The 16,427-nt window shown below is 34.5% G+C and overlaps 1 protein-coding gene across 6 annotated transcripts; it reads right to left on the bottom strand.

Moving 5' to 3' along the window:
• Positions 1-843: 843 nt before the first annotated feature.
• LOC127426093 (SH2 domain-containing protein 5-like) lies at positions 844-11,161 on the bottom strand. 6 transcript variants are annotated; one of them, XM_051672612.1, is made up of 10 exons: positions 10,330-11,161; positions 10,062-10,145; positions 9,762-9,842; positions 7,952-8,026; positions 7,676-7,822; positions 6,976-7,176; positions 6,368-6,548; positions 5,403-5,508; positions 4,970-5,126; positions 844-1,850 (listed from the first exon to the last, which is right to left on the bottom strand). In XM_051672612.1, the coding sequence occupies exons 2-10, from the start codon at positions 10,110-10,112 to the stop codon at positions 1,659-1,661; spliced, it is 1,191 nt and encodes a 396-aa protein (XP_051528572.1). In that variant the 5' UTR covers positions 10,113-10,145; positions 10,330-11,161; the 3' UTR covers positions 844-1,658. The 6 variants fall into 6 exon arrangements, with proteins under 6 accessions (XP_051528572.1, XP_051528573.1, XP_051528570.1 ...); XM_051672613.1 differs by having other exon boundaries at positions 10,382-11,161; XM_051672610.1 differs by having other exon boundaries at positions 10,236-11,160.
• Between the last annotated feature and the right edge of the window lie 5,266 nt (positions 11,162-16,427).

Here is a 16,427-nt window from a genome sequence, read left to right as displayed (position 1 = left end):
GCTAGATGGTCGCTCTGCTCCCCTCCTTCCTGCTAACTGGGAAGATGTGTTGAGACATTGCTCTACTACCAGGCATGGCTAGCGTCTATGTATTGGCATCGAGCCGTTGGTTTATTGTCCCCACTTTCCTTCCTATTTGTCAATATAAATGGGTGGTTACAGCAATAGATTTTACTACCCTGTTGACTAACAGGCATTACGTTATACTGCTCTCATAGCGTCAGCTTCTGATGCAGCATAAAATTTACCATCTTGAAAGGGAATGTCCCAGTTACTCGCATAACCTTGGTGCACTGAAAGGAGGGAACGAGACGTTGCGTAGCTGTAGCTAATGATTTTTCAACGTTATGGGACAAGAAATACACTCTCCTTCCCTTCTGTCGGAAAATCCTAATGATGTGGCACTGAGCTCTGGCTTAAATGCCCACGATGACATAGTTGGAGCACCAAGCGTCTCCAGCCAATCAAATTGCCGTGATGGTAAAGGGTTTCAAAATCAACGTCCCCTGGGAGGTGCTCCCATAGCATCAGCTTCTGACGCAGCGTCTCATCACTCCTTTCAGGGAACCAAGATTATGAGAGTAACCAAAATGCTTTTGTAATAAAAAAAAAAAAAAAGTTTTTTTTTTTTTAAATCTCATTACACTTGTAGCTACAGTAATGAAAAATCATCCTTTCTGGACACAATGTGTTTTTTTTTATTTTATTATTATTATTATTATATTAAAATAAAAATTACATTAAAATTCAACATACTACCATTATGTATAAATAATATTATTTAATATTTCAATCATTAAATACACAATTTTTGTCAACTGTTTGGCATTATGGTAATGGGAGTAATTACATTTTATTTTGGGGTGAAATGTTACCATGTTCTTGATGTGTTTTCTTGAGATTCACAGAAATGACTATGTCCTACTAATTAATTTTTCCTATGCCACTTCAAAAGAATTATGTCTGAAAGAACACCAGACAAACATGATTGTAAAAAAAAGTTTATGCAAAGAGGCAAGACAAATAATATACATTGGTGCAAAGGCAATAGTTGTATTCAAGAGAGACAAAGTGCATTTAAGAAGTAGAAAACATTTAAGGTACCAAAGCCAGTCAATGACAAAATCAATTAACCGGATAGTGAAAGTTTTTAGAATTTGAGGTTATAACTTAAGTTCTTTCAACTGGTGGCAAAAAAACCCAAAAGGCCAATATATACAACCCACAAGACCAATATATACAGCTCCCTTATAGGTGCACAGGGTTAAGACAAATTATTTCAAGATAATACAAGTTACGACATAATACAGGGTACATACAAAAGATATAGTCTGCCTTTGCTAAACTTGTCGAGTATACATTTAAAAGATGACATCAACATGCTAATCCCAATATGTGCTTATTTCCAAAAAAACAAAAAAAATTTACACAACTCAATTGCTCAAGGTGAGTTGAGGTTATTGCCAACAGGCAAAACAACAGTGTCTATAGAAAAAAAAAAAAAAAAAAAAAAAAAAAAAAGGGGTGCCAGTGTCTGAAGATCCTAGTTAGGAAGCTTTACCAATGCCAGCAGCTATTGAATCTTTAAAAATTTAAATAATAATAAAAGTGGTTATTAAAAAAAAATGGTAGTAACCACATTGGGGGAAAGACAGGATTCATACCCAACTTTGGTTTTTAAATGTGCCTTTCTTGCTGTCCTGTTGTGAATGTGAGCTCTTGTTTACAGTTTCCTCCCAATCATAGCAGTGGTTGACACGGGCACTGCTCAGAGAACATTCCAGCTCTTCACTGAACTCAGTGTAGTGCTCAATCAAAGCAGCTAGGCTTTCAAACTTATTGTGGCATTTCTGTACAAGATAAAACAACATTGTACTTCCAACAAACAGAGTAAGAAAACCCTAAATGTTAATTTAAATGATTAGTCCATATAACATTTTGAATTATGTCATTTACTCACCCTAATGTTGCTCAAAACCTATATGACTGACCTTTTTTTTTTTTTTTTGTGCACACAACTTTTCCCCATATAATGTAAGTGAATAGTGACTCTGGGCTCTCAAGTTACAAAAAAAAAAAAATAATTTTATTATATATATTAGACACACACAACCGGTCAAAACGTTTGAAAAACTTGACTGAAATGTTTCTCATGATCTTAAAAATCTTTTGATCTGAAGGCATATGCTTAAATTTTTGAAATTAGTTTTGTAGACAAAAATATAATTGTGCCACCATATTAATTTATTTCATTATATATAAAAAAAAAAAATAAACTTTTATTTTTTTTAAATTGATGACTTGGAACAAATATTAAAGAAAAGCAGCCAATAAGTGCCCAACATAGATGGGAACACTTTCAATACTGTTTAAAAAGCATCCCTCAAGAAGTTGGTTGAGAAAATGTCAAGAGTACATGTCTACAAATTCTAGGCAAAGGGTGACTACTTTGAAGATGCTAAAATATAACACAGTTTTGATTTATTTTGGATTTTGTTTAGTCACAACATAATTCCCATAGTTCCATTTATGTTATTCCATAGTTTTGATGACTTTACTATTATTCTAAATGTGAAAAAAAATAAAAAAAATAAAAATAAAAAAATTTATATTAGCAATTCCAATAATAAGTTCATATTAAGTTAAGAAATTATCAAAATATATTCTGTATATTAATAATAATAGTTATGAAACAGTACCATATTTATGCAATCATTTTTTAACTTGCATGCCGCATTGCTGTGCGGTCCTTAAGCCTTTCCTTTGGTGGAAGCTTTTATTTTGGCAGAACACTGCAGGAAAACACTCTTCTGTCCACAACCCGGTGTTAAGAGGTTACTGTAGATTTGGATAGTATCCTTTTGCGGCCAAGCATATGTGGAATTATGCCAATGTGCAATCAGTGAATCTAGAGCGCAGTAAATTTAATGTGCTCAGCTCATTAGCCTCATGCAGCTGCGCACATACAGCAAGTACAGCGATCAGTGTGTGCACACTTTATGAATTAAATGTAATTCTATTTTGTATTATAAACTTTCCTCAAGAAACTCAACATCTTAAAGCAATGCAACAAAGTAAAATAATAATTACATTAATAAATCCATTGAAAATAAACACTTATAGGCTCTTAATGATCTATATAGAGAATATCTGAAAGCAAACATGGCTGGTTTGTTTCCAGATATCTAACATCATTTGAACAGAATTTTAGTAAGCGTGATGTGTAGTTTAAAAACCCTTTATTTTGGTGCATGACACAGTGTTGTAGCTGTAAGAGCGCTGGGTTGTCTAGCTGATTAACTTCCTCCATAGCACTTTAAGAACGTTAAAAAAAAAAACCTCAAATGCAAATGGGTCTTGCAAGTTTTGTGGTCTGCGCCGCGATTTTGGGGTCCCGCTCAGCACTCTCCTGTCTCTGGAGCACAAATATCACTCACGTGATACACAAATGCGCGTGTCAAATGAGAAGCATATTTAGTGCTAATGCACCAAACGCAACATGAATATCATTGGATTTGCTGAATAATGGAAAAACATGATGTATATCTGCACAATATACACTATATTGCCAAAAGTATTCGCTCATCTGCCTTTAGACGCATATGAACTTAAGTGACATCCCATTCTTAATCCATAGGGTTTAATATGACGTCGGCCCACCCTTTGCACTATAACAGCTTCAACTCTTCTGGGAAGGCTTTCCACAAGGTTTAAGAGTGTGTTTATGGGAATTTTTGACCATTCTTCCAGAAGCGCATTTGTGAGGTCAGACACTGATGTTGGACGAGAAGGCCTGGCTCGCAGTCTTCGCTCTAATTCATCCCAAAGGTGCTCTGTCAGGTTGAGGTCAGGACTCTGTGCAGGCCAGTCAAGTTCTTCCACACCAAACTCGCTCATCCATGTCTTTATGGACCTTGCTTTGTGTACTGGTGCGCAGTCATGTTGGAACAGGAAGGGGCCATCCCCAAACTGTTCCCACAAAGTTGGGAGCATGAAATTGTCCAAAATCTCTTGGTATGCTGAAGCATTCAGAGTTCCTTTCACTGGAACTAAGGGGCCAAGCCCAGCTCCTGAAAAACAACCCCACACCATAATCCCCCCTCCACCAAACTTCACAGTTGGCACAATGCAGTCAGACAAGTACCTTTCTCCTGGCAACCGCCAAACCCAGACTCGTCCATCAGATTGCCAGATGGAGGAGCGTGATTCGTCACTCCAGAGAACGCGTCTCCACTGCTCTAGAGTCCAGTGGCGGCGTGCTTTACACCACTGCATCCGACGCTTTGCATTGCACTTGGTGATGTATGGCTTGGATGCAGCTGCTCAGCCATGGAAACCCATTCCATGAAGCTCTCTATGCACTGTTCTTGAGCTAATCTGAAGGCCACATGAACTTTGGAGGTCTGTAGCGATTGACTCTGCAGAAAGTTGGCGACCTCTGCGCACTATGCGCCTCAGCATCCGCTGACCCCGCTCTGTCATTTTACGTGGCCTACCACTTCGTGGCTGAGTTGCTGTCATTCCCAATCGCTTCCACTTTGTTATAATACCACTGACAGTTGACTGTGGAATATTTAGTAGCGAGGAAATTTCACGACTGGACTTGTTGCACAGGTGGTATCCTATCACAGTACCACACTGGAATTCACTGAGCTCCTGAGAGCGGCCCATTCTTTCACAAATGTTTGTAGAAGCAGTCTGCATGCCTAGGTGCTTCATTTTATACACCTGTGGCCATGGAAGTGATTGGAACACCTGAATTCAATTATTTGGATGGGTGAGCGAATACTTTTGGCAATATAGTGTGTTTCACCATATCCCCCAGCCCTATGTGTAAAGATTTTTTTTTTTCCTTTTGTTTTCCACAGATGAAAGAATGTCATACGGATCTGAAGCAAAATTAGGGTGAGTAAATAAAGACAGAATTTTCATTTCTGGGTAAACTATCCCTTTAAATCATTTTGCTCACCTCAAGGAGGAATTTCCCTTTGGAATTCTTTATAGCATAGGTTGCCAGACCAGATGGAAAGTGAACTATAAGAGACCCGCGATTGGGCTTTTTGGGATGGGGACACAGCAGGAAGGCACCAAGGACATCATCTGCCAGTAGCATGGAGCTACAATCACTGTGATTGAAACAAACGTTAAATTAAATATAACCCCTTGTATTTATTGGAAAAGAGAGATATTATTTAATATGCTGCAAAGATATAGCATGAACCCAGTTTGTATGCAATATGACAACTCAAATGACAGAATAAAATATTTATTAATTTATAAGTATAAATATTAGGTTTAAAAAAATCAAAGCCATATAAAGCATAAAATAGCACACTTTATTAGATCTTGGTCATTGTTGAGTTAATACCAGTACAACACAATCAAAGTTCATAAATACTGACCTAGACACGCCAGCCCAGCACCATACAGCTTGAGCCAGAGCTTCTTCTGTCTCGGCCAAACTGGGTGCTCGAGTCCTGCATGCTTTTGCACTTTCCGGATCCTTTTCTGTTTCACACAAAGAAAAGATTCCTTAGATTCCTACAGGAATCAAGTTCATATAGGTCTCAGAAATGATATGTCAATGTTCAAAATGGCAAAAGGTCCAGAATCCTAGTTTGGACAGACCGCAAGTTCAGTATTTAGAAAAGTATTTGAAAGAAAACATTCAGAGTTGCACACAATCACCATTATGATGGCCGAGAAAATGCAACCAAACAAAACAAAAAAAAAAAACTCTTCTAATTCTAAAGATTTAATGCTGCAGTGTGTAGTTACTGTTTCACTATAGCAGCATCAAACGAATGGCACTAGTGGCACAGAAATTACACACTTCACAAAATTAAAATCACAGTGATAAATACTGTGGAAACTTCAAATGATTGGCATAAACATTTTTTGCCAATCTTAGAAGAAACATGTAGACATCCCCACCACCTTTTTTCCAAGGCTCACCAGCCACCAAATCCCACAGGCAAATAATCAATTTATATTAACCCTTTGTGTCTTAATTAAACCATTTATAAAAACACAAGCAACCCAAAGTAATATTTGTAAGGTGCCGAGTCCAAAAAATAGTCTAAAATCAAAAGAGCTTGCACACTTTCTTCCTGCTCCAAAAAATACCTTTAATAAATAACCATATAGTTAAGTTTCGACCCACACAAGAGTCTTCCGAATCTTCTGAAGAAGATTCTTGTGCGGGTCGAAACGTTAACCACATGGTTATTTATTAAAGATATTTTTGGAAGCAGGAAGTATGCAAGCTTTTTTCTTATTTTAATTAAGCCAAACACCATAACTAGACATGTGCATTACCTAATAAACTTTCTCACTCTCGCCAGTGTTCTATGAACACTTATCCCACCTTGTGGAGCACTCAGTTTATCCTGCAGATGGTGCTGTTTGAGGGGAGTAAAGGTAAAAGAGCGGTACGCTCCAGAGCGCAGCTTTTTGGTCCGGATCGCCATTTTACGAACTATAGTGGGAGAGGAAGTGGGACCGTCCTCAGGACTGCTAACACGCTCTGTATTTGGCTCTGAGAGAACCTGTTGAGGGAAATGAAGGATGTGCATCTTGCAGAATAGTACAGTATTCCATTTATTGAAATATTCAGAACTATGGGTATTTGGCATCTTAAAAAGGACTACTGCAGGTTTTTTTATACAACTTAAACTTTTAACTGTAGAAAATAATTTGTGGAAATATGTTACACCCTGTCGATTTCATATCAAATCATATCCATCTAGAACAGTAGTCTCAGCCTAAAAAAACGACTTACACAACTTTACTAATAATTTTTTTTTTGTGAAGAATCTAACAAAAATAGAAGCTTTACGTTTCATCATTTAAACCCTATGGACTGCTTGCCACATACTGATATACCGTGCAGGTATATTTTTTATGAAAGCATTTTTTGTTTGCAATCATAGTTATGTTAAGCCTTAAAAGCAATGTACTCTAGATAACGTGTACCTTTTCCCCTGGCAGGAGGCCTTGAGTTGGTGCCCTTCTGAAGGACACCAAGGCGCTAACACTGAGAGGGAAACCCTGATGAAGTAGAGATAGGGTTCGAGAGGGTATCTTCCCAGAACACTCATTCTGGGCTTCCTCTGGGTGCTTCTCCAGAAAATACAGTTGGAAACACCGGCAAAGCAGTAGATTCAGGAACTGGGCCTTGATTTAGGGGGAAAAAACAAAACAAAAAACAGAAAATAAATATTAATTAAAAACAGAACCAAAAACCATCCAAATCAAACAGACCCCCCCCCCCCCCAAAAAAAAAAAAAAACATAAATAAAACAGGACAGAAACAAAATAGAACAAAACACAACAGAGATCAAACAAAACAAAAAACCAACCCAGAACCAAAAACAAAACAATCCAAAACAGCGACCCAAAGTCATAACAAAACTCAAATCCTTGCTGTGAAAGTTGTAATTTAGTTAGGAGACAATTATGGGTGTATTAAAAAAAGTTAGCAGGTAAATTTGGTTTTTGTGTGTATTGCCATTCTAAACATCGCAACTGCGGAAAAACATAAATCCACAATCTTAATTCTAGAACTGCCATGCAAAATATAACTTGTGCAATTTAAAGTTATACTTTGTAAGTCAAGCCATTTAAAACACTGCTAAGGTTTTTGGTTGAGGGGTTTTGTCATGTTTGAACTTACAGCTCGGGCATGTCTGGCTCTGAAGACGTGGCAGTAGAGCTGGGCATCAGAACCCCCAGGATTATGAGAGACAAAGGCAAACTGCGCATCAGACGGACGGGCGGTGGACAGCGAGACTCGACACATGGCATGAGCCATGAGAAGCATCTAAGGAGATACCAAACACAAGTTTATCCTTATGACTTACAAAGCAGAGAGAATGTTAAAAAAAAACAACAACAACAAAAAAAAACATTCAGAGAAGAAATCAAAGGCTGAGACAGCACTTGATCTTACCGTTTCATCTTCATCATAAACTTTGACTCCTTTGACAGAGAATTTTAAGGAAACTGCTCGCTTGCTCCTGCAATTCTGCAATTAAAGATGATCAGAATTCATCTACACGACCAGTCAAAAGTTCGGACTCACTCACTGTATTATAATATTAAATAAAAAAAAAAGTAACTCATTTCCCACATTTTAAAAATACTAGAAGTCATCAAATGATGAAATAACACAATTGAAGTATGGTAATTATGTAGTAACCAAACATGTAATATATAAAAATATATATATATATATATATATATATATATATATATATATATATACACACACACACACACACACACACACACACACACACACACACACATACACTGGCGGCCAAAAGTTTGGAATAATGGACAGATTTTGCTGTTTCGGAAGGAAATTGGTACTTTAATTCACCAAAGTGGCATTTAACTGATCACAAAGTATAGGACATTACTGATGTAAAAAACAGCACCATCACTATTTGAAAAAAAGGAATTTTTGATCAAATCTAGACAGGCCCCATTTCCAGCAGCCATCACTCCAACACCTTGAGTAATCATGCTAAATTGCTGATTTGGTACTAGAAAAATCACATGCCATTATATCAAACAGTTGAAAGTTATTTGGTTCGTTAAATGAAGGTTAACATTGTCTTTGTGTTTATGTTTGAGTTGCCACAGTATGCAATAGACTGGCATGCCTTAAGGTCAATATTAGGTCAAAAATGGCAAAAAAGAAACAGCTTTCTCTAGAAACTCATCAGTCCATCATTGTTTTGAGGAATGAAGGCTATACAGTTCTTGAAACTGCCAAAAAACTGAAGATTTCATATAAAGGTGTACACTACAGTCTTCAAAGACAAAGGACAACTGGCTCTAACAAGGACAGAAAGAGATGTGGAGGGCCAGATGTACAACTAAACAAGAGGATAAGTACATCAGAGTCTCTAGTTTGAGAAATAGACGCCTCACATGTCCTCAGCTGACAGCTTCATTGAATTCTACCCGCTCAACACCAGTTTCATGTACAACAGTAAAGAGAAGACTCAGGGGTGCAGGCCTTATGGGAAGAATTGCAAAGAAAAAGCCACTTTTGAAACAGAAAATCTAAAAGAAAAGGTTAGAGTGGGCAAAGAAACACAGACATTGGACAACAGATAATTGGAAAAGTGTGTAATGGATCTTAACCCCATTGAGCTTTTGTGGGATCAGCTAGACTGTAAGGTGCTTGAGAAGTGCCCAACAAGACAGCCACATCTATGGTAAGTGCTACAGGAAGCGTGGGGTGAAATATCACCCGAGTATCTGCACAAACTGACAGCTAGAATGCCAAGGATCTGCAAAGCTGTCATTGCTGTAGGTGGAGGATTTTTTGATGAGAACTCTTTGTAGTTGTTTAAGAAGTTCTGAAAATCACATTATTATTATCCTCACTATACATTGTGATCAGTGGAATGCCACGTCGGTGAATAAAAGTACCAATTTCTTTCCATAACTGTACATTATTCCAAACTTTTGGCCACCAGTGTAAATAAATAAAAACATCTTGTATTTTAGCTTCTTCAAAGTAGCCACCCTTTGCTTAGGATATTGTTTACAGAAATTCATACACAGGCACAATTTATTTTTAAACTAATTCAAGCCTTAGCCCTTAAATCAAAAGTTTTTTAAGATTATGAGAAATAGAGTCAGGTGTGTTAAAAAATGTGAATGGCAGTGTAGTGTAATGGTAAACAACTATAAAAAGGATGCAAACATAACACTTTAGAACCTTTCCACAGCACACAAATTACCTTTAGGGACTTTAGCTGAGTGTGCAGCTGCTGAATTTGATCATCCAAACAACTGTCATCTACAGGAAATGACCCAATATACTAGAAAAATAGAGAAGATATGAAGTCTTAGTTAAAAAAGCAAACAATAAGTTCATGATGCCACCATCCTACACATTGACTCAAAGGTCTGAGAACAGCCACCATCAACATTTCCTGCATTCCTTAAACAATCACACCACAGATCTAATCTCAAAACCAACATACCGTTGCAAAATCAGATCAACGCCATTAAAAACCTTTAAGAAAAGTGAATTTCACCTCAGCAGATCTTGTAACAATCCCATGCTCTCTGCCAGCTGTCTCACCCATGTCTCAATCTGTGCCTGAAGTTGTTTGCCTTATCTGTTTACGATCAAATCAAGAGGTCAGCACGTTTGTCCAAACGAAGAAGTTTCAACACAAGTTAGAACTGCATTAGGAACTAAGTTTCACCTTAAACATTTGGATTTACACGAATAAGAACACTGTATAAGCAGTGAAGGTAAGGCATTTTTAAAACTTGCTGTGTAACTCTTCCAATATTTACTGTTGAAATCCCACGTATTCCTCAGAAATGCAGGCCGTGTTTCAAACCCTACCTAGACAGCAATGTGAGGATCATAGTCTCGTGCAGCGTTCAGGAGACTCGGAACGCGCCTGTGGTGTCCAAAAATGCTGTCTAGGTAGGTGGCTCACTAGGTTTTGAAGCACAGTTAGAGTATGCGAGGCAGGTTCTTCAACAAATAAACGCATTAATAATAAACGCTTGCATTAAAACGTAAAATATCTCGAAATCAACAGTAATATGAGCGAACAAAACAGACAAAAGTAACAAACATAAACTCACAATTACTCCGAGGGACTGAACCTGACAGGGTGGGTTGAATCCTCCGTCTGACCGCCGGGGGTTTGGCAATACTGACTCACCTTAATCCTCTAAATCCCGCCTACCACAGCGAGACTTGATACATCCCAATGGATTTTTGCAACATCAGATTCTCCGCCTACAAAATGCACTATGAGGACATTTTGTGGTTAGACAGATAAGAGTGGATATGGTTAATTAGTATCGGCAATTCTTACTCAATCAAGCGAATCGATTCTTTCGAACTGTTCAATTAATAGAAGAGTTTAAAAGAAAGATTCAGTGATTCGTTTTCACACATCACTCAACCGTGAGTTTAAATGCGATTAAATATGTGGTTAAATAGTGTTGTTTAGCGCCTGGTTGTCACAAAATTAGTGAACTGGACCCAGTTCGAAATTTAAAAAGCAAACAAAAGTTCACAGCACAAAGAAATCATGACACAACACAAATACATTAAGCCACAACACAAATGAATTAAACCACAACACAAATGAATTAAACCACAACACAAATAAATGAATTAAATCACAACACAAATGAATTAAACCACAACATAAATGAATTAAACTACAACACAAATGAATTAAACTACAACACAAATACATTAAGCCACAACACAAATGAATTAAACCACAACACAAATGAATTAAACCACAACATAAATGAATTAAACTACAACACAAATGAATTAAACTACAACAAAAATAAATTAAACCACAACACAAATAAATGAATTACACCACAACACAAATGAATTAAACCACAACACAAATGAATTAAGCCACAACACAAATGAATGAATTAAACCACAACACAAATGAATTAAACCACAACACAAATGAATTAAACCATAACACAAATAAATGAATTAAACCACAACACAAATGAATTAAACTACAACATAAATGAATTAAACTACAACACAAATAAATTAAACCACAACACAAATGAATTAAACCACAACACAAATGAATTAAACTACAACACAAATAAATTAAACTACAACACAAATAAATTAAGCCACAACACAAATAAATGAATTACACCACAACACAAATGAATTAAACTACAACACAAATAAATTAAACCACAACACAAATGAATTAAACCACAACACAAATAAATTAAACTACAACATAAATGAATTAAACTACAACACAAATAAATTAAACCACAACACAAATGAATTACACCACAACACAAATAAATTAAGCCACAACACAAATGAATTAAACCACAACACAAATGAATTAAACCACAACACAAATAAATTAAACCACAACACAAATGAATTAAACCATAACACAAATAAATGAATTAAACCACAACACAAATGAATTAAACTACAACATAAATGAATTAAACTACAACACAAATAAATTAAACCACAACACAAATGAATTAAACCACAACACAAATAAATTAAGCCACAACACAAATAAATGAATTAAACCACAACACAAATAAATTAAACCACAACACAAATAAATTAAACCACAACACAAATGAATTAAGCCACAACACAAATAAATTAAGCCACAACACAAATAAATGAATTAAACCACAACACAAATAAATTAAACCACAACACAAATGAATTAAACCACAACACAAATGAATTAAACCACAACACAAATAAATTAAACCACAACACAAATGAATTAAACCATAACACAAATAAATGAATTAAACCACAACACAAATGAATTAAACTACAACATAAATGAATTAAACTACAACACAAATAAATTAAACCACAACACAAATAAATTAAGCCACAACACAAATAAATGAATTAAACCACAACACAAATAAATTAAGCCACAACACAAATAAATGAATTAAACCACAACACAAATGAATTAAACTACAACATAAATGAATTAAACTACAACACAAATAAATTAAACCACAACACAAATGAATTAAACCACAACACAAATGAATTAAACTACAACACAAATAAATTAAACCACAACACAAATGAATTAAACCACAACACAAATAAATTAAACTACAACATAAATGAATTAAACTACAACACAAATAAATTAAACCACAACACAAATGAATTACACCACAACACAAATAAATTAAGCCACAACACAAATGAATTAAACCACAACACAAATGAATTAAACCACAACACAAATAAATTAAACCACAACACAAATGAATTAAACCATAACACAAATAAATGAATTAAACCACAACACAAATGAATTAAACTACAACATAAATGAATTAAACTACAACACAAATAAATTAAACCACAACACAAATGAATTAAACCACAACACAAATAAATTAAGCCACAACACAAATAAATGAATTAAACCACAACACAAATAAATTAAACCACAACACAAATAAATTAAACCACAACACAAATGAATTAAGCCACAACACAAATAAATTAAGCCACAACACAAATAAATGAATTAAACCACAACACAAATAAATTAAACCACAACACAAATGAATTAAACCACAACACAAATGAATTAAACCACAACACAAATAAATTAAACCACAACACAAATGAATTAAACCATAACACAAATAAATGAATTAAACCACAACACAAATGAATTAAACTACAACATAAATGAATTAAACTACAACACAAATAAATTAAACCACAACACAAATAAATTAAGCCACAACACAAATAAATGAATTAAACCACAACACAAATAAATTAAGCCACAACACAAATAAATGAATTAAACCACAACACAAATAAATTAAACCACAACACAAATGAATTAAACCACAACACAAATAAATTAAACCACAACACAAATAAATGAATTAAGCCACAACACAAATGAATTAAGCCACAACACAAATAAATTAAGCCACAACACAAATGAATTAAACTACAACACCAATAAATTAAACCACAACACAAATAAATGAATTAAACCACAACACAAATAAATTAAGCCACAACACAAATAAATGAATTAAACCACAACACAAATAAATTAAGCCACAACACAAATAAATGAATTAAACCACAACACAAATAAATTAAACCACAACACAAATGAATTAAACCACAACACAAATAAATTAAGCCACAACACAAATAAATGAATTAAGCCACAACACAAATGAATTAAGCCACAACACAAATAAATTAAGCCACAACACAAATGAATTAAACTACAACACCAATAAATTAAACCACAACACAAATAAATTAAACCACAACACAAATAAATTAAACCACAACACAAATAATTTAAGCCACAACACAAATTAATTAAACTACAACACAAATTAATTAAACCACAACACAAATGAATTAAACCACAACACAAATAAATTAAACCACAACACCAATAAATTAAACCACAACACAAATGAATTAAACCACAACACAAATAAATTAAGCCACAACACAAATAAATGAATTAAACCACAACACAAATAAATTAAGCCACAACACAAATAAATTAAGCCACAACACAAATGAATTAAACTACAACACAAATGAATTAAACCACAACACAAATGAATTAAACCACAACACAAATAAATTAAGCCACAACACAAATAAATTAAACCACAACACAAATGAATTAAACCACAACACAAATGAATTAAGCCACAACACAAATGAATTAAGCCACAACACAAATAAATTAAACCACAACACAAATAAATTAAACCACAACACAAATAAAGTAAGCCACAACACAAATGAATTAAACCACAACACAAATAAATTAAACCACAACACAAATAAAGTAAGCCACAACACAAATGAATTAAACCACAACACAAATAAATTAAACCACAACACAAATAAAGTAAGCCACAACACAAATGAATTAAACCACAACACCAATGAATTAAACTACAACACCAATGAATTAAACCACAACACAAATAAATTAAACCACAACACAAATAAATTAAGCCACAACACAAATGAATTAAACTACAACACAAATGAATTAAACTACAACACCAATAAATTAAACCACAACACAAATGAATTAAACCACAACACAAATGAATTAAACCACAACACAAATGATTTAAGCCACAACACAAATGAATTAAACCACAACACAAATGAATTAAACCACAACACAAATAAATTAAACCACAACACAAATGAATTAAGCCACAACACAAATAAATTAAACCACAACACAAATAAATTAAACCACAACACAAATGAATTAAACCACAACACAAATGAATTAAACCACAACACAAATAAATTAAGCCACAACACAAATAAATGAATTAAACCACAACACAAATAAATTAAGCCACAACACAAATAAATTAAACCACAACACATATGAATTAAGCCACAACACAAATAAATTAAACCACAACACAAATGAATTAAACTACAACACAAATGAATTAAACTACAACACAAATGAATTAAACCACAACACAAATAAATTAAGCCACAACACAAATGAATTAAACTACAACACAAATGAATTAAACCACAACACAAATAAATTAAACCACAACACAAATGAATTAAACTACAACACCAATAAATTAAACCACAACACAAATAAATTAAACCACAACACAAATAAAGTCACAACATAACGAAATTAAACCACAACACAAATAAATTAAGCCACAACTTAATTTATTTATTGTGGCTTGATTTCTTTGTGTTGTGAACTTTTGTTTTGTTGTGCATCTCTGGACCACCATACTCAGCTCATTAACACAACACCTATTTTTAACCTAAAGATGTCCAAATCGCATGAGTTGGTTCAGAATCAAATTTGAGGTGCTGTTCGACCGATTTGTTAAAAGCAATCAATTCAGAAGAACCAAGAATCAAACATTACTACAGCTAGGTTAATCATTTGGACTAAAAGAGAAAACACTCAAAATCTTTTATACAAAGTCCATATTTGAACCATGTTCTGTAATCATTCCAGTAATGTATGCCTCCTCACAGGTATCAGCAATGTAAATGTTAAGATATATGCTTTTATAACGAGTCAGGGCAAGCCACAAGTTAAGTTTTTGTAAACAATTCGATCCACAGATTAGTATACTGAATTAAAGCATGCCACCTCTTAAAATGCTGTGCATGTCAGAACATGGAGAACAATTTGCCATGGTGAGTTAAAGCTCCCTGTACACATTTAACATGAATAGATTTAACGGAGACAACACCATAATAGTGACTTAAAGGGATAGCTCACCCAAAAATGAAAATTCTCTCATCATATACTCGCACTCATGCCATCCCAGATGGGTATGACTTTCTTACTTCTGCAGAACACATTTTTCTAAAGATTTTTAGAAAAATATCTCAGCTCTGTAGGTCCTTACAATGCAAGTGAATGGTGAACAGAACTCAGAGAGCCCACAAAGGACATGAAGGCAGTATAAAAGTAATCCATAAGACCCAAGTGGTTAAATCCATGTCTTTAGAAGTGATATGATCAATATTTAAGTACATTTTTTTATTTTTTATAAATCTCCACCTTTGTCCAGCACCAAACAGTAGGTTACTGAATGTGAAAGTGAAGGTAACTTCCACTGGAGTTGTACAGATTACATTTATGCTGCCTTTATGTCCTTTTTGGACTTTCAAAGTTTTGGTCACCATTCACTTGCACTGTATGGACCCTACAGAGATGAGATATTCTTCTAAAAATCTTAGCATGTCTTCAGCAGAAGAAAGTAAGTCATATACATCTGGGACGGCATGAGGTAAGTAAATGAGAGAATGTTCATTTATGGGTGAACTGTTCCTTTAAACCTTCTGA

The sequence above is a fragment of the Myxocyprinus asiaticus genome, chromosome 35, assembly GCF_019703515.2.
Source record: "Myxocyprinus asiaticus isolate MX2 ecotype Aquarium Trade chromosome 35, UBuf_Myxa_2, whole genome shotgun sequence".
Taxonomy (NCBI): Eukaryota; Metazoa; Chordata; class Actinopteri; order Cypriniformes; family Catostomidae; genus Myxocyprinus; species Myxocyprinus asiaticus.
The sequence above is the reverse complement of the archived record's forward strand: the minus strand, read 5'-3'. Positions and strand labels throughout refer to the sequence as shown.